The sequence below is a fragment of the Eschrichtius robustus genome, chromosome 1 (assembly GCF_028021215.1).
Source record: "Eschrichtius robustus isolate mEscRob2 chromosome 1, mEscRob2.pri, whole genome shotgun sequence".
NCBI classification, from domain to species: domain Eukaryota; kingdom Metazoa; phylum Chordata; class Mammalia; order Artiodactyla; family Eschrichtiidae; genus Eschrichtius; species Eschrichtius robustus.
Window position 1 is genome coordinate 86,120,566 of NC_090824.1, and position 22,919 is coordinate 86,143,484.

Consider the following 22,919-nt stretch of genomic DNA (forward strand, 5'->3'; position numbering starts at 1 on the left):
TTTAAAAATTATTTGTGTAGGTACATGATATTATGTACAACTTTAGCTCAAGATAATTAATATTTCATTTAAGGATTTTTGTTATAAAAAGAGAAAGCCGGAATCTGATCGGTTGAGAACTGAGTAGAATCACGATGTTTGCTAAGACAACTCAAAAAAGTCTTTTTATTTCTACTATTTATTGTTATTATTATTTTTAAAAGTTAGCATTATTACATAAATTGGTTTTAGGCCGGAGAGCCAATTGCCTCCGGGCCGGGAACATTTCGTCCCCCCAGGGCCAGAGGCACTCCTAGGCAGTCCAGGTTGAGACCCGGCCGGAACCTTGGCGCCGCGACGCCGGTTTCCGGCGGGTTCCTTAGAGCGCGGAACAGCTTTGGGCCGTAGGACCATGAGAGGGCCGGAACCGGGTCCCGAAGCTACGATGGAGGGGGACGTGCTTGACACTCTAGAGGCGCTGGGGTGAGTAGTCCTGGGGCCGCCTTTCCCCCGCAAACGTAAGCTGTCCCTCCGCTTGGCTGCCTCCGTCTCCTCCCCGTGGGCCTTCGCTGAGCTCTTGCCGCTCGGTGCAGGCCTCCGTCCCTGCCTCGCCGCCTCCGGCGCGGACAGAGTTAAGAGGGAGGCGGGAGAGAAATCCGCCTGGGGGGTGGAGCAGGCCCGGAGAGCTGGGGCGCTTGGCCCCCTCTTCCGAACTCCTTGCCTCGGAACTCCGCAGCCGGGACCCGCGGCGAAGGCGCGGAGGGGCCCGGCTGGCAGAACTCCTTTGGGGAATTGCTGCCTCGCGGGTGCTATTATTGTTGACGCGCCGGGGGCGAGGCGCTGGAAGCCGGAGTGCAGCTGTCGACTGTTGTCTCCTACCTTGTACAACCTGTGGCTTAATTAGGGCGCGGGAGCGAATCTCCTGCTTCCTTGACCCGAGAAAGGGGTTTTAGTTAAATGCAAGTCCATTCATTTCACCGTTTCTTCCATTCATTAACAACATATTAATTTGGTGTTAATCTGTATTCATTAATGCGTATTTATGTGCTAGGCCGAGGAAGAAGACAGTTTTCAGATTACTAGTAGGTTACCTAGTCGGGGACGATAAAGAGTCTACTGGTGTTTGCAATTCAGGGTGGTTAAGTGCTATGAGAGCTCCTGGAATGATGTTAATACCTGCAGGCATGGGTATCAATACATGCAAAATAGTCTCTCCTTCAGCCTCATCCTGTTTTTCTTCACAGCCCTGGGGTCCCTATCCCAAATTATCTTGTCCTGAACATTTATTTATTGTTTCTTGAACATCCACCCTCCCCACCCTCCACCCCCTAATACACAAAAGTCAGCTCCAGGAGAACAGGTACCTTACCTGTCTTGTTCCCCAAAACATCCTACAACCAGATCTGCTACAATAAATAGTGGTTGGATGAATGGGTAAATGAATGAAGAAAAGTTCAAAGCAGAGAGTGCACAGAGGTAAGCATAGGGCCAGATAGTTGCAAGTCAAAAAAATACACATTAATTAAAGACATTGGAGCCATCTGTACAATTGTGTGCCCTGCCACATCTGGAATTTCTTGGATAGGATAGGCTGTGCCTTTGCAGTGCTATCGTGAAGCTCGAACCACCCCCTACCCCCCCTTTATTTTTCTTAAAACCACTTGCTCCTCTATCAATTGCTTCTTTGGGACCCTGATAGTACCTACTTTGCAGCGACTCATTGTTACAGAGCCTTGCACTTACTAGATCCTGAATAAATATTTGTCAAGTGAAAGAACAGAGCCAGTGATTATTTAGGGGGCATTTTTACTTCTGTGAAATCCCGTGGAAGTTTTCACATAACTTGGTTAAGGAAGTAACCAACACAAAAAGTTAAAATAATTAAAGTGTTTCGGACCCAAACAGTTTGAGCTCCCAAGTATTCCAGATAAGACTAGTGGGATTCTATAAATAGTTTTTGAAAAATGGAAAGTCAGTGCTTTTTAAAATTTCTTTCATTCTTTGAATTTGTTTATGTTATAGGTGTTTTGAAAAATGAAGTTTGGTATAATCTTCGCTTTTATCAAGGCAAATTAGTTTCAGATTATTCAATATAGAAAGTAAAACAGTTTACACACTTTTGAACTGATTTTTCCTGGAATAATTAAGGACAAGATTTTGAAGTTTGAATTTTCCTATAATGATAATGAAAAGTGAAAAAAGAGTAATTGTTTATTTACAATATGTGTTGTAACTGAACATGTGTTTCAAAGTCTCCATGTAGATTGTGAATAATGCATTTTCTGTTGTGATTAAAACATTTAGGATATCAGTGAAGGTACTTCAGTTTATCAGATGAAATAGGGAATTAAAGGGAGGAATTAAAAGGGAAAATCTATGTGAAAGAACAGTTTAGTGATGTAGTACATTATAAACGAAAACAGGGTAGTAATAACTTAGTTTCCTAATCTGTGAAAGGAGCAGGCTGGATCAGATTTCAGAAGTCTCTTTCAGTTCTGACAGTCTATGATTTTGTAGAACAGGGTATCTCAACCCTGGTTATACATCAAAATCATGTTTGAAGCTTGTAAAAAAATGTTTCAGTCTGGTATATACCACCAGCTGAGTGAATCATGATCTTCAGGGGTGCAATATAAGCATGCATGTTTTTAAAAAGCTTCACAACCTAGGTTGAGAACCACCATTGTGGAGGGGAGTTTATTTCACATATTTACTGAGCACAGCTCTGTATTGGACGCTGTTCTGAGAAGTCACTGGTGAGCAAAACAGACTTGGTTCCTGTCCCAATGGAGCTTACAGTCTGGTGGAGAAAAAGACATGATCACACAAATATTTATAAACTAAAATAAGTGTTTCAAAGGAAAAGAACAGGGTGACATAATGTGGCAGGAGGACCTATGTAGTCTTAGGGGTTAGTGACAGATTACTGAGGAAGTGACATTTGAGTTGAAATAGGAAGGGTGAGTAGGAGTTAACTAGGTGAAGTTGGCTGGGAAAGGAGGACAAAGGTGTCCTTACAGTGAGAACAGAATATGAAAGACCTTAAAGTGGAAAGGATCTGCCATATTAGGAGAACTGGAAGGAGGCTGATGTAGCCGGAGGGCAGAGAGCAAGGACCAGTGTTAGAAGATTGGATCAGCGATGAACAGGGCATGCAGCACCTTTTAGGCCATGTTGAGGATTTTGTTCTTTGTCATGACAGCAATGCGACATGATTGAAGAATTTTAAATAAAAAAGGGAGTGATTAGATCAGGGGTCCCCAACCCCCGGGCCGTGGACCAGTACTGGTCTGAGGCCTGTTAGGAACCAGGCCGCACAGCAGGAGGTGAGCAGTGGGTGAGCGTGGAGCGAGTGAAGCTTCATCTGCTGCTCCGCTCAGCTCACGTTACCGGCTGAACCAACTCCCCTACCCTCCCCCCTGCCCCTGTCTGTGGAAAAATTGTCTTCCACAAAACTGGTCCCTGGTGCCAAAAAGGTTGGGGACCGCTGGATTAGATGTCTAGTTTGAAAATTTACCTCTTTCAGCAAGGTGGAAAATAGATTGGAGAATTAGTTAGTAGTCTAGGCAAGAAGTGGTGGTTGCTCAGTGGCAGTGGATATAGAAAGAAGTATATTACTGGTCTTAGTGATTTGATTGAATATTAGAGCTGAAGGAGATGACAGTGTAAAGGATTCATTTCTTCAACAGGTATTTATTGAGCAACAAAATAAAATGATACACTTTGGAATCTCGATTGGACAGGGAAGAAAGTGAAGGCAGCCGGGAGCTAGGAAATACAGAGAATGCGGAGGGACCATAGGAACTGAAGTAGAGATGATATTAAGTGTGGTCAAAAGAGCAAGCTGGAAGGATAGATAGTAGGCTATGGTCAGGGAGTGACATGTTCAAATTAGTGATTTCGGAAGTGACGTAGTTCCAGGTGATGGCATGATCTGGGCATGGCTTACTTATGTGCAGTGGCAAAGGTTGGAAAAGAGGAGGTTAGGGAATTGAGAGCTCAGGGTATTGGAAAGGGTATACATATGGACTTTGAAGAAACTCAATATAATTGAAAAAAATAGGAATGGAGAGGAAAAACTGAGCACAGGGAATGTTGAAGAGTGTCCAAGAGATTGATAGATGAAAACCACGAGAGAAAGAGGGTGGCAAATCTGACTGGCCTGAGCCTGGAGAGAGCAGGAGATATTTATAAGATAATGAGGGGGTCAATCCAAAAATGGGCAGAAGATCTAAATAGACATTTCTCCAAAGAAGACATACAGATGGCCAAAAAGCACATGAAAAGATGCTCAACATCTCTAATTATTAGAGAAATGCAAATCAAAACTACCATCACCTCACACTGGTCAGAATGACCATCTTCAAAAAGTCTACAAACAATAAATGCTGAAGAGGGTGTGGAGAAAAGGGAACCCTCCTACACTGTTGGTGGGAATGTAAATTGGTGCAGCCACTATGGAGAACAGTATGGAGGTTCCTTAAAAAACTAAAAGTAGAACTACCATATGAGCCTGCAGTCCCACTCCTGGGCATACATCTGGAGAAAACCATAATTTGAAAAAATACATGCACTCCAATGTTCATTGCAGCACTATTTATAATAGCCAAGACATGGAAGCAACCTAAATGTCCATCGACAGAGGAATGGATAAAGAAGATGTGGTGTATTTATACAATGGAATATTAGTCATAAAAAAGAATGAAATAATGCCATTTGCAGCAACATGGATGGACTTAGAGATTATCATACTAAATGAAGTAAGCAAGAGAAAGACAAATATCATATAATATCACTTATATGTGGAATCTAAAAAAAGAATGATACAAAAATGAACTTATATACAAAACAGAAATAGACCCACAGGACATAGAAAACAAACTTATGGTTACCAAAGGGGAAAGGGTGTGGGTGGGGAGGGGTAAATTAGGAGTTTGGGATTAACATATACATGCTACTGTATATAAAATAGGTAAACAGGGACCTACTGTATAGCTCAGGGAACTATACTCAATATTTTGTAATAACCTATAAGGGAAGAGAGTCTGAAAAAAAATAGATATATATGTCTGTATAACTGAATCACTTTGCTGTGCATCTGAAACTAACACAACATTGTAAATCAACTATATTTCAATTAGAAAAAAAGATAATGGGGGAGCAGTGATATGGATGCTGTATTGGGAAGCAAGGAGGACAAAAACCCCACCATTTGACTGTCAGGCACTTAAGAGTAAAATACCCAAAGCTAGAGGTAGTGGGGATAAACCTTTCTGAGAAGACATTGACAGAATAGGAGAGTTGTTGTTTATGGATGGAACATATGGAAGAGTTTGGGAAGCAGGAAGAAGTGGAGAGCTGGATCAGAGGCAAGCCAGTAGGGTGGGTAAATGACAGGGGGAAAGAAAGGGTCTAATATTTTATATGTTGGCCGATGAAAATAGAAAACAGAAAGTAAATTAGACCCCGGCTGTGTCTTCGTGAAGGTTTACCAATGGCCCTACTGGACTGAAGGTTTGGTTCACCCAGCTTAGAGCAGTGTCAGATCAGCAACTATGGTTCAAGTGTGCATGGCCCTGGGGGAGTCTAGGCCTAGGGGAGGTGTCCCCAGTTACTACTAAGTTATTACTCTTTGGAATTACTCTTTGGAATAAGAGTAGCACTTTCCTAATTAAATAAGAATTTATAGGACAAACTAAGCATGATAATAATACCGATCTTATAGGATATTGTGACAATTAAATAAGGTAATATACATACAGCACATAGCACTGGCCTAAGATTAGTTTATAAATGTTAGTTGCTATATGATTATGATTGTTATTAGATATTCAGGTTTGTTAAATGCATTTATCTTTTCTTTTTACCTATTTTGATGAACTGAGGCATTAAAGCTTATGTATTCAGGATTTGGTATTTTTGGTGATTTAGTAAATTTTTGTTGAATTTTATAATTGGCATTTCAGTAAAAATAACTTACCAATAATATGAATTAGTTAAATTTTTTCAGGAGCTTATGATTATTGCTTTATTGCAGAAGTGAAAGCAAGTAGGGGGAAATAAGATGTTTACTATTAAGTCTCAATGAGAGGTGCTGTAAGACATGGTAGAAAGGTAATACAGGGGAACCAGTCTTGGTTGGAGGAGCAGAGACTGGTCTAGTCCCAGCTGTCTTTACCTGGCTGCATTACCTGGCCAGGTTATTTACTTTGTTTTCTTATTAGTGTAGACAGAAGTTTGAGTTCACATGGAGCATTTGGGGTCAAATCTGGATTTAAATCAGAGTGTCGTCATTTATCTTCTGATATTATCTTCTGGTCCTACAGAATTAGGATAATAATAACTTCAAATCATTGCTGTAAAGAGTAGATGAATTGGAATATTCATCTGGCCTGCTACTTAAGGCAGGTATCCTAACCTTGTTGAGCCTTAATTTCTTAGCTGCAAAATGGGGTTTTGAAAATACTCACCCTTCGTGAAATATGACCAGAGAATTTAGAGAGAAAGAAACGCAAATGGCCTTTAAACATATCAAAAGATGTACAGTTGTGCCGTAAGAGAAATGTAAATTAAAACTATACTGAGATACCAGATGGTCAAAAATCCAAATGTTTGATATGAGTCAAATGTTTGGTAAGTTATGGGTAATGGATACTCTTCTACTTTAATGGTACATCTCCTGCATAGGCAAATTTAACATTATCCAGCAAAGTTACATAGCCATTTACCCTTTGATCCAGTGATCCCACCTCTAGAAATCTATCCCAGATATACACTGACAAAAATTTGCCCAATTTTTTTTAATAACAAAGCATTACAAAAAACTAAAATGTCCTTCAGTGGGGGCATAGCAAATAAAATATGGTATATCCAGACAGTGGATACAACTATAAAAATGTTTGAGTAGTATCTCTACAGATCTCTAGTATATATAAATATGTGTCTGTGCGTGTGTAAGTGTTTAAAAAAAGGAATAGAACAGTAGATAGTAGGCTGCCTTTTATCTAAAAAGGATACATTTATGTATATATATATTTTTTGTGTGTATGTATATGTTTATATTTATATTTAAAAACATTATGGTTTGACAACCCCAAACTAATAAATACAGTTTCCTATGAGGAAGGGAGGAAACAGAGTACTAGATGGAACAGTATTAAGATTGCAAGCTAGATTTGTCTGAATGTACCTTGTTTTGTTTTAGACTTTGAAACCGTATAAATGTTTTACATAATTGTAAAGCAAAATTAAAATGAAATCAAAACAAAAAAAGAGAGACAAATCCCTAAAAATTAAAAGCAAAATGAAAAAAATATCTATCAGTGTATTGAGTAGGAGGTTTAATCACATGGAAAGGAATTGTTTTTCTATACATCCTTACTGGAATATATTCTAAAGATAAAAATATAAATTGTTTTCATTAATTTTATTTTTAGTAATAATGCTGGTTTTTCTATTCTGAAACTGTATGTAATTTATGTTTATTTTTATATTTACTAGGATTCTGTAAATGTCATAAAAAACCAGCATTTTCATTGTAAGAGAAAAATAGATAAAAATGTAAAACAAAATAGGTAAAAACCCTATAATTCTAAATTTGAACTGGAAATAGCAGTGTGAACTCCTGATATAATTTATTTTAAAAAGGTACAGATACAGTGACTAACCTTTACGACCAGATTGTGTATTCTAAATACCATTAAAGAGAATCAGGGCTTCTTGGAGAAATGGCTGATTACAGGTATAGGGGAGGAACATATTGTCATAGAAAGCAAGGAAAATATTCAAAGAATAATGGGGACAAGTCAAAGGACTCATTGAGTAACATGAATGGGCTCCCACTAATCAGAGATAGGATAATTTGAGTATCAAAAGAAAAATAAATGCAATGGATTAAAACCCATCAACTGTGCTAAAACTTATAAGTTTAATAATGTGAGAAAAAAAAAGCTCAGTTACAGAAAGAACAGTAAAAGTAGAAAACTGGTATCAAATTCAATTAAGATAATATATAAAAATGGTTTGAAAATTTAAGGTTCTATTCAAATACACTTTGTAGCAGTGTTTAAAATTATAAAATTATAAAAGAAATGGTTAAGGTTAAAATAATCTCCTATGTCCTCAGTTTTAATTTTTTAAGTTTAAATTTGCATCTGTTCTTTTTTCACTATATTACCTTTTTCTTATTCTTGTAACTAGTATAGTTATTAGACTCTATTTGACTTTGTTATATGTAATATTTATCTTAAAATTGGTTGATAATTTTACTAAAAAATTTTAAAACAAAGTCAAATGTTAATTATATAGAGCAGAAATCAGCAAACTATTTCTAATAACAGACCAGATAGTAAAAATTTTAGGCTTTACTTGCCACACTGTCTCTGTCACAAATGCAGGAAAACAGCCAGAGTTTGTAAATGGGTACATTTGTTGGCTGTGTTCCAATAATATTTTATTTACAAAGACAGGCAGCAGACGTTGATTAAAAAGTATTAGGTGTATTAGGGTTTTGTTTGTTTGTTTGTTTTAACCTTTTATATCTTCCTTTCTAGGTATGAGGGACCACTGTTAGAAGAGCAAGCCCTTATGAAGGCAGCAGAGGGTGGACTATCTTCACCTGAATTTTCAGAGCTCTGTGTTTGGTTAGGCTCTCAAATAAAATCATTGTGCAACTTGGAAGAAAGTATCACTTCAGCTGGTATTGCTATTGAGTTTTATTTACTTTTCTGTTTACTAGTAAAATGAAATGATAGGTTATGATTTACAGTTTTATCTATAATGTGCTCACTGTACAAAGAAAAGTCATTGCTACAAAGAACTTCAATATGTGATTTAAATATCTTTGGATTAAATTTTATATCGATTAATCCAAAATTGGTTCTTAAATTTATATAAAATTATAAATAATTATTGTTTATCTGCTGTCTTGAACTTAGTATTGTTCTTTAGAAAAAGAAGAGTCTGAATTTGGTTATTTAAAAAGTTTAATTTTTGAATACTGCTTATTTTGAATTAAGGTTTTTTTTTTTTCCTAAAGTATCCATATATGTAATCCCTAGTTTAAGTTGTATTACCAAACCTATAACTCAGGACATGGATTCACATAGGAATACGTTTATAAAAAAACTCCTGTACTAGCTCACAAGGTTTATTTAATTCACTACTGTATTGGTAGCTGGAGTTCTTGTGGGTCTTTGATTGGTAGAATTTCAGACAGTGTAATAAAACGAAAAATAAAATTTGGGGGGCATTTGCTAGGAGACCAGTAGCCTTCCCTTCTGATGCTGTCCTTACTTTTAAATTGTTTTTTTCCTTGCCAAATCTAATAGAATTCACTTGAAGCTAAGTAAAATAAGCTGAATTCAGAACTTATGACAGAAGTTCCCACATAATTAGATTATGAAAGAAAGATAAGCGCTGAGGCTTAATTCGATGATAGCATTTATTATCCAAATCCATAGAAATACAATAGAAATGGATCATTTGCTCTGAAGCCAATTAATAATTATAGCCATAATAATGCTTTTAATATTTCAGTTACTAACATAAAATATTTCCATTTTATCTGCTTTTATGGAGAGCCCATTGGAAGATATCAGAGATTTAAATATAAAAATATTTATAATTTCATGATTAGATACTTATGTTCTTGAATTTAAGTGTTGCTTTCCATATGTAGAAATATGTTTTGGTTACTTTGACCTAAGCTTTTGGGGTCACACATTTAAGGATTTAATATCAAAGTGAAAATTTGGAATTGAATATAAAATTAAAATCCACTAGTGGTAGATTTGATAGTATCAGATTACATGGTAAATATTTAGTAAATGTTTTATACCTTTTCTTGTTTAAAGGGAAAGATGATCTAGAAAGCTTCCAGCTTGAGATAAGTGGCTTTTTAAAAGAAATGGCATGTCCATATTCTGTACTCGTATCAGGAGATATTAAAGACCGTTTAAAAAAGAAGGATGACTGTTTGAAACTTCTATGTAAGTTATGTTTCTTTGAACAATTTAAATGCATGTGTTTAATCTGGTTTGCGTTATTTTCAAGTCAAGATTTATGAACTTTAATTAATGAAGCATTAGATATTTTGTGTATTAGAAAGTTTTTAATATTTGGCTTAAAATATGAAACTGACTCAGAGATTTTTATATAAATGTAGCATAAATTCTACTAATGTACTCTTTAAGATTTCTAACACTTATGATTTATTTGGCCAATATAGAATGCCCAGTGTTTGTGACTTGTATGGTACTTTAGTAATTTTTCCTTCACCTAATTCATCTCTTTACATTTATGACTAATTGGCTAAAGTGGTGATCTCCAAACTCCTATTTAATCTTAAAACTCTCTGAAACTAGGCTGCTAAGCAGATTATTAGATGATAGGCACTGAATGATGGTTCAAAAAAATATTTATTGATCACTTTCTACTGTACCAGAAACTGCTCTAAGCATTAGGGATGTATCAGTTTAAAAAAAAAATTGTGCCCTTGTGCCACTTGAATTTTAGTGAGTGTGGCCTATTTTCATCAGGGGTGAATTTGGAGTACAGATTACCTATATCTAAACAATTACTATAAATAACATCCATTTATTTATATTGGCTCCCTTAAAATTTTTTTTAATTCAGTTAGTTTAATTTCATGCTATTTTGAAAGTTCTACAAGCGGTGACTATTTGAAAGAATTTTTCTAACATCTTCTATTATTGAAGATTTCTATTATTTTAGGTTGTACCATTTATAAAAAGATGCATGTGATATATTCCTCTATGTTCTAGTGTTAAAATGTTAGTTTCATTAGAGCAGAAATCATGTTTATGTGTTTAACTAGTGGTGATGTTGGAAGTGTTGACATTTGAATTATCTTGTGTGTTTTGGGGAGGATAAAAATTATGTGCCCTTTCCCCCATTTCTTACACTATTTCCTTGTCTTCCTCCCATTCAGTGTAAGTCACTGATTTAATGAACCATTGTTATTAATGGGAGGTCATGGTAACCCTTAGGTGTATTGGGACAAAAAGGAAGGTAAGGAGCACTGGCCATGAGGAGCTTGCATATAGATATAGGTAATCCTTAGATTACCTTATCCTTACCTTAGATATAGGTAATCTGTAATTCTTTATGTTAGTCAGTGAGAACTGTGTAAATCATCATGTTTCCCTTTTTGCCTTTGCTTCTAAGAAGCTCAGCAATAACGGTAATATAAGTTTCTGGTCCAAATAAAAGTAAAGAGGAGATATAAGAGAAGTTGGTATAGTTTTTTCTGATTATAAAAATACATGCTCAGGAGGTGGGGTGAAATGGGGAATTGTTAAATGAGTACGAAGTTTCAGTTGAGGAAGACGAAAATGTTCTGGAGATGGATGGATGGATGGTGGTGATGGTTATACAACTGTGTGAATGTACTTAATGCCACTGTACACTTAAAAATAGAATGGTAAATTTTATGTTACATGTTGAAAAAATACATGCTCGTCATAGAAATCTTACAAAGTAGATAAATATGAAAAGAAGAAAATAATTTATAATTTCACTCCCCAGAGAGGATCGTGAATAACTTTTCAGTGTATTTCCTTTTCCTTCTCTTTTTCCTTTGTACAGACGTATTTAAATAAGATTGAGATCTGTTACAGATGTAGTTCCTGCTCTTCCTCTTCTTCATTTAATGTATTGTGAGCATTTTCCCATCACTTAGTATTTTTTGAAAAAATAATTTAAATTGGCTACATAACATTCTATGCAGTGGGCATTTTTACTTAATAGATTTCAAATTTGGGGGTATTTGGATTTTTCTAATTTATTTATCTATCTATCTATCTATCTATTTATGGCTATGTTGGGTCTTTGTTGCTGCGTGCAGGCTTTCTCTAGTTGCGGTGAGTGGGGGCTACTCTTCGTTGCGGTGGCTTCTGTTGTTGCAGAGCACGGGCTCTAGGCGCGTGGGCTCAGTAGTTGTGGCTCGCGGGCTCTAGAGCACAGACTCAGTAGTTGTGGTGCACGGGCTTAGTTGCTCCGCCGCATGTCGGATCTTCCCGGACCAGGGCTTGAAACCGTGTCCCCTGCGTTGGCAGGCGGATTCTTAACCACTGCGCCACCAGGGAAGTCCCGATTTTTCTATTTTAAATTAATTTCTTTGTTCATATTTTTGGTTACTTAGACAAAGATCATGAACATTTAAAAAAATTCTCTGGTCTAGATATATTGCCGTAATTTGCTCCAGAAAGGTTATACCAATTCACAGTCTTACCAGCATCTATTTCATTTTTATCTTTAGTTTGACTACCTTTAAAACATACTGATATAATAAGCTTCTTCATGTTCTTTTAGAATTGTTTGCAACGTGTGTAAAATGAAAAGGGCCACATTCCTTACTATGTGGAGAGCTTTCATAGAGATAAAAACTCACTGGAAAAATATGTAAAGTACATAAGGCATGAAAAGGCATTCTACAGAAAAGTTAAAAAAAAAATTGCTTCTAAACATGAAAAGATGCACAGTTATCCCCCAGAGTTAAAGAGTTACCAAAAAAAAAAAAAAAAAAAAAAAAGACAGGATACCATTTTTCACTTACCAGGCTAGCAAATACCAGAAAAAAAAAGTCATAATACAAGTTTGGGGGGAGTAAGCATTCTCATATACTACAGGCATTGTAGTGTGGTGGGAGAATAATTGGTACAATCTTTTGGAAAGGCAAATTTTCAATAACACAATTAAAATTCACCTGTCTTTTGACTTGGCAATTCAATGACGAGGAGTTCATACTAACTGTACAAAGATATATGAAAAGAATGTTCATTATGGCATTGTTTGTAGTAGTTAAATAGAAATGGTACATCTTTGCAGTGATACCATTCTATAGCCATTAGAATGAGAGTAGATAAAATGTATAAATATGGAATGATCTCTAAGATATATTGGTAAATAAAAAGTATACAGAACATGTATCGTATGCTCTTGTTTCTATAAAAGAAATAAAAGTGCGTAGGTGGTAGAGACATATACTACACACACACACACACACACACACACACACACACACACACACACGCACGCACGCACGCGCGCCTAAGAATATGTCCAAGAAACTAACACTGGTGATTGCCTCTGGGGAGGGGGAGTCTGAGGATCTGTGGTGGGAAGAAGACTTTTCACTGTATTATTTTCCATCTGTGAGGATTAGCATTTTAAATACTAGACTGAACTCTTGTTTGTACTATTACATACAGCATGTTTCCATAGAACAAAGACAGACTTCAGCCATGGTTCTGCACAAACTATAAATTTTTGAAGAACTGGTGATCTGCTTAATGAAGTTAAAAAATCAGAGGGACCTTGGCATAGTCCTCATATGCAAAGTTTGATACATGTTGGTCTTAACTTTTTGTGGGTTCTTTAGACTATCGTATATAGATTACATGGAAAAATCTTAAATTAGTGGCTCTCAATGCTGCCTGCCCATGAGAGTCATCTTGGGTCTAAAACCACACAGATTCCCGGATCCTACTTCAGACCTACTGGTTCAGAATCTCTGAGGGTGGGACCCTGGTACTTGTACTTTTAAACAATTTCTCAGATATTTTTTCTGCTCAGCTGAAGTCGAAACTGCTGTATTAAATTGTGTGTGTGCATAACTTTAAACAAATAAAAACAAACCCCAATATCTTTACTGTTGGAAAAGTTAATTTTAATTTGAAAAAAGACTGTAATGATTTAAGATAATTTTTTGCTTTCCAAAATGATATTTTTTAGTTTTTTTTTAATTGAAATAGAGTTCACATAAAATATTGTTAGTTTCAGGTGTACCACATAGTGATTTGACATCTGCATACATTGTGAAATGGTCACCATGGTAAATCTAGTAACCATCTGTCCCCATACAAAGTTATTACAGTATTACTGACCGTATTTTATATTGTGTGTTACACCCCCGTGGCTGATTCCTTTTCTAACTGGAGGTTTGTACCTCTTAAGCCCCTTCACCTATTCTATCCCACCCCCACACCCCTTCTCTCTGGCAGCTACCCATTTGTTCTCTGTGTATATGAGTCTGTTTCCATTTTGTTTTGTTTTGTTTGTTTTGTTTTTTCCATCTAAGATTTTTGAATGATTTTTAAAAATATGGCTGTTGAAAGGATGAAATAAAATGGTGACAGTGAAAGGACTTGTGAACAGCCTGGGGTGGTCTGTCTTAAAGGCAGTTTTTCAAATTGCTCTATCTGCTTATAGATCAGTTAAAGCTATACATTCTCCCCTGGCTTGAGCTGTGCATATCAGAGAGAGAATATTTTATCAGTCTTACACATTCTTAAGCATTTTAAAATTGTTGAGGTACAGGTGGGTCTCTCCTACTAGGCTTTAAACTCTTTGCAAGTAGGCACTATTTAAAAAAAAAAATTTCCTTCTGCCCTCTTTATTATTATTTCTTTTTGTGATAAGAATACTTAATGTAAGATTTACCATCTTAGCAAATTTTTAAGTGTACAATATAGTATTGTTAACTATAGGCACTATGCTGTAAAGTAGATCTCTAGGACTTATTCATCTTATATAACCAGTACGTATCAAACTTTGCTTATGAGGACTATGCCAAGGTCCCTCTGATTTTTTAACTTATTTTTTTTGGCTGCGTTAGGTCATAGTTGCTGCGCACGGGCTTTCTCTAGTTGCGGCGAGCGGGGACTACTCTTTGTTGTGGTGCGTGGGCTTCTCATTGCGGTGGCTTCTCTTGTTGTGGAGCACAGGCTCTAGGTGCGCAGGCTTCAGTAGTTGTGGCTTGCGTGCTCTAGAGCGCAGGCTCAGTAGTTGTGGCACACGGGCTTAGTTGCTCCGCGGCATGTGGGATCTCCCCAGACCAGGGATTGAACCTGTGTCCCCTGCATTGGCAGGCAGATTCTTAACCACTGCGCCACCAGGGAAGTCCCGGTCCCTCTGATTTTAAAACTTCAATAAAACAGATCACCATTTCTTCAGAAATTTATATTTAACGAATATAAAATTTATATTTAACTAAACTCCTTGTTTCCTCCTTCCCCAGCCTGGCAATCACCATTCTACTTTCTACTTTAGGAGTTTGACTGTTTTAGACTCCTCATAAAAGTGATATCATTAGTATTTGTCTTTCTGCGTCTGGCTTATTTCACTTCGCACAGTGTCCTCCAGGTTCATCCATGTTGTCACAAATGGCTGGATTTCCTTCTTTTTTAAAGCTGGATAATAATTCCATTGTATACATGTACCACATTTTCCTTATCCATTCATCTGTTGAAGGACACCTAGGTTATTTCCAAATCTTGGCTATTATGAACAATACAGTAGTGAATATGGTAGTGAAGATCTCTTTGAGATCCTGATTTTCGCTCCTCTGCATGTATACCCAGAAGTGGGATCTTTAAAGCATTCTTGTGCATTTTAACATTATTTGTTTTTCCCTTTTCTTATTATAGTATTTTTAAGTACAGAGCTTCAAGCTTTACAGATATTACAGAACAAGAAACGTAAAAATTCTCAATTAGATAAAAATAGTGAAATTTATCAGGAAGTTCAAGCTATCTGCGATACCCTTGGTATTCCCAAGTCAGCAACTTCTGACATTCCACTTATGCTGAACCAAGTGGAATCAAAGGTATTGTATTTGTTTTATTTTTCATTTCCCCCAAATTCAGTTAAATGCTGATATGTAAATGTTGAATTAAAAATGAAAATACAGTTGACCCTTGAACAATGTGGGACTTAGGGGTGCTGACCCTCTGCAGAGTTGATAATTAACATACAACTTCACTGTTGTCCCTCTGTATCTGCGGTTCCCATTTGTAAATTCAACCACGTGTGGATTGGATAGTACTGTAATTTTATTTAGTGAAAAAAATTCACATATAAGTGGACCAGCACAGTTCAAACCCATGTTGTTCAAGGGTCAACTGTATTTCCTTTAAGTACAAGATATACATTCTATTTAAAGAAGCATTTATCTTCGTGTAAACAAAATTTTGGATTTGGAGTTAATATGCATGTGACCTAATTTGACTATAAGTAATATTCAGGAATCAGATCTTAATGAGTGAGTGCTAGGCTTTGTGAAGGTTTGCCCTGATAGAAATCCTTTTGCAAATTTAAGGGTCCTTTTTCTAAACAAGGTTGTATTACAGTATAATGAAAGAAGTAGAGTTATCCTATGAAGTCAAAGGCAAACTAAATTTCTTTTTAATGGATGTTGTTAGAATTGCAGTGTGGTTGTCTTTGGCAGTGAGCAAAGAAATGCACAATTTCTGGTGGATAAGTGTTTAGTAAATGTTTGTTGTATAGTGAAAAAATGAATGAGTACCCTGATGGAGTAGTTAAAAACAACTAAAACCTGTGTACTTCTAGCTTTTTTTTTTTTCAGTTATTAAACTATCCTTGTTCCCAGGCAAGCCATAGATTAGAGAGAATGATACTCTCACAGACCAAATTCTGGCTTAATTCCTAGGTTTTGTAGGAGTCCTCTAGGGGAATAATACAAGATTCATTTTTAAGGAAAAGAAAATTCTCACCCTTAAGAATAGGTACTAAAACTCTGTTTTTAGACATGCTGTTTTAAACTAAATTCTTGAATAAAGTACTCTTTGCATTCATAATTTATGAACTGAAAAATAAAAAGATTTGTCTTACTGAATGTCAGAGAATTTTAGTATCATTAAGATGAAAACACAGTATAAAAACTTATTTTTTTTCCCCTAGAACTTGTAAACCAAAGAATAAACCTATGAATCCCAGCTCAGAAACATTGGTGTAGAGTTAATAAATTGCTCTTCAGAATTTGTTTCTCTGGATTAAGAATGATCTGGGGTTGGCTAAAATATCTGGGGCTATTTCAAATTGAGACAGATTTCTAGACTCTTCCTGATCTCCCAGTGCTTCCACATATTGATCCCAGAGAGGTTTTTTCCTTTTATGAGTTTCAGTTAGAATTTAAAAATACCCCCAAACCTCTTTTCCCTACTTAAAGCAGGCTGTAATGCCTGTGTTCAAGTGCTGGCAGGCTAATTATAAGATAGTAGTTACTATGGCCATCATGGCTAAATATTTACCTATAATGACTTACTTCTCCATTCAGTTCCTATCAAAAGCAGAAATTTCCATATTTTCTTCTATGTACGATGTGTCCAGAAGACACTTTGTCACCATTGGGGAGGAAATTTATCATTATTTTTTAGCTCGAAGCTGTTCAAATGTAAATCTAAAGTAATTATGGTAATATTAACAGCACACATACAGCATTTACTGTGCTCAATGTTTATATGTAATAACTCATTGCATTCTTACATCACCTGTAATGAAGTAGTGATATTATTATTTACAACAGCCATTTGAGAAAATTGAGGTACTGAAAGATTTAATAAATTAGACAAGTTTCTAAGTAGGAGTAGTGGTAGACTGGAGTTTCAAACCCAGGTGGTCAACCTCAGAGTCTGCTCTTAACTCCCTCTTTATCACAAGTAATTCTCAAAGTTATTAAAACTGTTATCTAATGTTGAAATACAGGGAATGTGATTATATGTGAGAAACTTAAGCATGCATTCAGAGTCCCTCTTGAGTAAGGGGTTATGACTAAAACTTTTAGTAGTGTATGAAATATCAAAATCAAAGGTATTTACAATAGTGAGGAATCTACAGAAATGGTATGTTTTAAGAAAATAATAATTCTTTTCAATGTGTAAGAATAGTGTCAGTAATCACTGTTGTAGTGGTAGATTTACTGTGATGTAAAGCTTAAGCTTTGGGACCCCCTAATTTGCACAAGTTCTTTCTAAGCTCATTTTTCAAAAATAGCTTTCTCAAGATATAATTTAAGTGCTATAAAATTCGCCCATTTAAAGTGTACAATTCAATGAATTTTAGTATATTTACAGAGTACAACATCATCAAAATCTAATTTTAGAACATTTCCATGATTCTCAGAAGAAACCATGTGCCCATTTACAGTCACTTCCCATTACCACCACCAGTTTCCAAGCTAATTTTGTGTTCATAATTTTTAATTCTTTTTAAAAGAGGTCCCCCAACATTAAGTAAGGTTCATACTCCTCAAAATGTGTACTCGTCCTGATTATTTTCTCTAGTTACTTTATAACTAAGCAACTGTAAATATTTCATTCTGTTTGAATGACCTGTGATATTGCTAAAGCAAAAGCGAATGTCTAAATCTTGTTCACCAAAATAAAAATGTTTCAAGTAATTCAAATCAGTGGCTTTGCAAAAGTAATGAAATGTGTATGTGGTGACTAATTGAGAGGGCTTGATCTCCTGTGTTGTCTTGCTGAACAGTGGAATGTGTACAAAATATTTAATTGAGTAAAACCAACATACTCAGCAAAGGTTTTAGTATCCCTTTTGAGAATTTGTCAGCATGTAAGAGCGTGCCATCTTAAGAAACTCTGAATTTATTTCACATAAAACATTATAGATTCTCATAATAAAACCTTTTAGTAGCTACTTCTTTAGTTGTCCATGTACATTATCTCTTACTCTGGAAAAGGTGTGCTATAGCTTGAATTAATGTAGCTAATGCTTCTTTGAGAAAGATACTCTGCATTGTAGTGATATTCTTTTCTAGTATGTGAAGGTATATTTTAACTATTTCTCTTTAACATTTTATTAATTCTCTAGCATTCAAAGCGTTTTAAGCAAGAATAAGATTGTTTTAAAGTAGGGATATACATTTTCACAATCTTTTATGTTTAATTTTAGGTGAAAGATATTCTCTCACAAGTCCAGAAAAATCATGTGGGAAAACCACTGCTAAAAATTGATTTAAGTCTGGAACAGGCGGTAAGTCACCCCCCCTTTTTTATTAGCTTTATGTAATTAAAGTAGTGAATATGACTTAATTTTATAGATGGACATCTAGACTTTACAGTGTGTAGCATGCATTTTCTATATTGGAGAATTAAAATGGAATGATATTCTAGAGCAGTAGGTCCTAACATTTCTTCACTCAGATTATTAATTAAAAAAAAAAAACAAACCTGGCCAAAAGTATTTATAGTGTCTAATATGTTAGTATAGTTGTAATTTGAAAAGTGTAGTAGCTCAACACCAACAAGATGGGAAGTTGTTGGTATTTTCTTTCCTTATTGGTCCAGACTACTTTGCAAGTAGACATTTTACTTAAATTAACACGTTTGATTGAAGATCAGGTAAACTGTACCAATTGTAGAGTTTAATTTGTATGTTTAATATCTTCCGAATATTTTAAATGTTCTATCAAATATCTTTATTATTTAAATAATTTTACTGTAAAGTCTCATGGGATCAGAAAATGACCATCAAGTACCACCTTTTGAATTAATAGGAAGTATTGACCACAATTCTGAAATTTCTCTTCTGTGCATAATGAGTCTAAAGGTTATGATTTTTGTTTCCAAATTCTTTAGGAACAACTGGAAAGAATCAATGATGCCCTTTCCTGTGAATATGAGTGCCGTCGGCGGATGTTGATGAAACGATTAGATGTAACAGTGCAGTCCTTTGGCTGGTCTGATAGAGCAAAGGTAAGGCTGTTTTTCCATTTGTGTCCTGTAGGTGGTACTCTGTGACAGCTCTTCAGGCTCTCTTGTCTGTTAGGTAACAATGCCACGTTTGTACTTTATCACTCTGTCTGAAGCTCCTGCCGAGGCCAACTGCTGGTCTTAAATAATGATCCTGGTCTTGTATAAGTCCCTGTTTGCAAATATCTTAATTTCTCCCCATATCTTTCACATTTATTTAAAACTCACAGATGTTGTGATTTATGCAAGGATATACATAAAAAAAAGGCATCATATGTGATAGTGAGATAGATATAGTGAGCAACTGGTCAAGAAAGAAGGATTTAGGAATGAGTCAGGTAGCACTGATGCCTGAACAAACCTTCTTAAAGGTGGCTTAAGGCTGTGGAGTGTGTTCCAGTTGAAGAGGGGGTTGGAGGGTGGGGGCATTCCCAAATATGAATCTCTTCAGATAGTTTTCTAGAGAGCTGTCACCCATCATTCCCATTTTATGCCTGTAATCTGTACCCAGGCGTCGTCTGGGATCCTCCACTCCAGACTGTAAGCTGGGACAATTATAGGAAAACATTTGCTTCCCCTGTTTGAGGGATCATTGTGTCCTGTGCTCCTTGATTTCCAGTGTCTGAAAATCACTGGTTCACATGGGTTGTCCAGTTTTATGGTTGTTTCAGGTAGGAGGGTAAATCTGTGCCTGTTACTCTCAAATATTATTATTACATTCTTTGGATTAACTGGGCAGTTGTCCTGCCCCCATATTGTATCAACTGGGGTCATTTATGCAGCTTCATTCAACTGATACCTGGGCTGGGTTAGGCTGGAACATCCAAGACGGTTGTCTCACATGTCTGTGTTTTGCTAACTGTTTCTTGGGGTGCTTCACTTGTCATCTTGGCTCTTAGGTGGTCTCTCTCTCCATGTGGTGCCCCACATTGGTTTCCTATGGCTGCTGTAATAAATTACCACAAACTTTGTGGTTTAAATAATACACATTTATTTTCTTACAGATCTAGAGATCAGAAGTCCTAAAATGAAGGTATTGGCAGGGTTGCATTCCTCCCAGACACTTCAGGGGAGAATCTGTTTCCTTGCATTTACTAGCTTCCAGACACCACCTGTATATGAGTCATGACCTCATCCTCCATCTTCAAAATCAATAGTGTAGGGTCTTCCAGACTTTCTCCTTCTGCTTCCATTGTCACATGCCTTCTGCTGTCTCTCTCTTATCAGGAGCCTTATGATTACACTGGGCTTACCCAGATAATCCATCTCAAGATCCCTAACTTAACTCGCATCTGTATCTTCAAGGTGACATATTCACAGGTTCCAGGGATTAGGATGTGGAGATCTCGGGGGAGCCATTCTGTTTACCAGATGTCTTCTAATTGGAGTTTATTTTTTTCCTGCATTGTATTTCATTATCATATGCGGCTGCTGCTTTTTTCTTTTCTTTTCTTTTTCTCTTTTTAAAATATACTTTTAAAAATCAAGTATTCTAATGAGTCCTCTTTTCTATACTTTCCCTCCTAAAAGCTTGTATCCTTCTACTGCAAATTGGGCTGTTTGCGTGCCTATCCTTGGCTACTCCACTATTTCCTGGATCCCATGGCCTTCTCTTTCATTGTTTATTCGCTCAATCTGCCATAGTAAATCCACAAATAACTTCCTAACAAAGGGTGCATAGGAGTGATTTTTCTGAACCCTTGAATTCTGAAAATATGTTTATTCTGCTGCCACATTTGATTGATAGTTTGGGTAAATATAAAATTCTAGGTGGAAAACATTTTTCTCTAAGAATATTGAAGGCATTGCTTCATTGTTTTCTAGCATATAGTGCTGCTGTTGAGAAACCCAGTGCCATTCCCTGTCCTTTTGGATGACCTTTTATTTTTCTCGGGGAGCTTTTGGACCATCTTCTTCTTCTTTTTTTTTTTTTTTTTTTTTTTTTGAGAATTACATTTTATTTGACAGACTTGCTGAGGACTTAAGCCTGGAAGACAGCCTCTCAGATGACTCTGAGGGACTGCTCTGAAGAGGTAAGGAAGGAGCCAGGATATATAGGAGTTTTTGCAAGAAACCAGGTAGTAGGAACATCAAAAGATCATTGTTTTGTTTTTTTTTTTTAAACATCTTTATTGGAGTATAATTGCTTTACAATGGTGTGTTAGTTTCTGCTTTATAACAAAGTGAATCAGTTATACATATACATATGTTCCCATATGTCTTCCCTCTTGCATCTCCCTCCCTCCCACCCTCCCTATCCCACCCCTCTAGGTGGTCACAAAGCACCGAGCTGATCTCCCTGTGCTATGCGGCTGCTTCCCACTAGCTAGCTATTTTACATTTGGGTGGTGCAGTGGATAAGATCATTGTTAATTACAGAAAAACAGGGACTTCCCTGGTGGTTGGACTCTCTTCTTTATCCTTGGAGTTCTGAAATTTCGCAGCATATGTCAGTCTGGGTCTTCCTGAATTCATTGTGGTAAACATTAGGTGGGCATTTCAATCTGTAGACTCTTAGCTTTTATATTTCTCTTTATTAATTTCTTCCCTTTTGTTTTCTCTTTCTGAAACTCTTGTTATTCAGATATTAGACCCCCTGGATAGATCCATTTGAGTTGCTTTATTTTTTTTCTCATTTTCTGTCTCTTCCTTTTTGATTGACTTTCTTGGAAATGTCCTCAATTTTATTCTGTGCTTGGCACTAAATTTTTGTTTCTGCCATCATTTTTTCATTTCCAGGAATTCTTTTTGCTTCTTGAGTTTTCCTTTTTCATGTTTTTTTTCTTTTTTTTCTTGTTTTATGAACGTGCTGTCTTCTTCAATGGGGATGAAAGATTTTTTTAAAAAAAGGTTTTGTTTTTTTTTCCCTTTAATTATTTCTGTCTCTTCCAGGGCAATTTTTGGTTTGTTTTTCTTGGTCTTTCTCTCGTGGTGGCTTTCTTCAAATCATGATGGTCCTTTGTTCATATTTAAGAGAAGACACTGAAAAACTGATTGGGAACTGTAGTCGTTGATCAGGATTGTTGATGTCAGACTTTGGAGCTGCCTCCTGTGCTGTGGAAATTCCTGATGCTCACTTGGAGAAGTCTTTTCTCTGTAGCTGCTCATTTTTTCAAGAAGGGAAGCCTCATTTTTTTCTGTACATTATTCTGCTTTGGCCAGAGGAGAAGGAGTGGCAACATGGCACCAGGGGTTGGAAGAATAGACTATTCCACATATAGACAGTTAACCCCTATTTTTGGCTCCCAGTTTCATTTTCTGAGATGTTGGTTCCCTTCTGACCTGTATCCCCTTTTCCATTCTCTTTATTGTAGTATATGTGTATTCTCTTTATTGTAGTATATGTGTATTTTTTATTTTTGTTAATAATTTAGTGTGTTTGAGAAGATACCTTTAGGAAATATCTTG

General features: G+C 36.2%; 1 protein-coding gene across 1 annotated transcript in view; it reads left to right on the forward strand.

Annotated features, from left to right (window-relative positions):
- Positions 1-365: 365 nt before the first annotated feature.
- Positions 366-22,919, forward strand: part of FAM98B (family with sequence similarity 98 member B) — a 34,435-nt gene continuing 11,881 nt past the window's right edge. The window contains exons 1-6 of the mRNA XM_068549007.1: positions 366-462; positions 8,532-8,677; positions 9,834-9,968; positions 15,429-15,607; positions 18,712-18,792; positions 19,398-19,514. Of these exons, the coding sequence (XP_068405108.1) occupies positions 392-462; positions 8,532-8,677; positions 9,834-9,968; positions 15,429-15,607; positions 18,712-18,792; positions 19,398-19,514 (729 nt within the window). The 5' untranslated portion in view covers positions 366-391. The remainder of the gene's footprint in view (positions 463-8,531; positions 8,678-9,833; positions 9,969-15,428; positions 15,608-18,711; positions 18,793-19,397; positions 19,515-22,919) is intronic.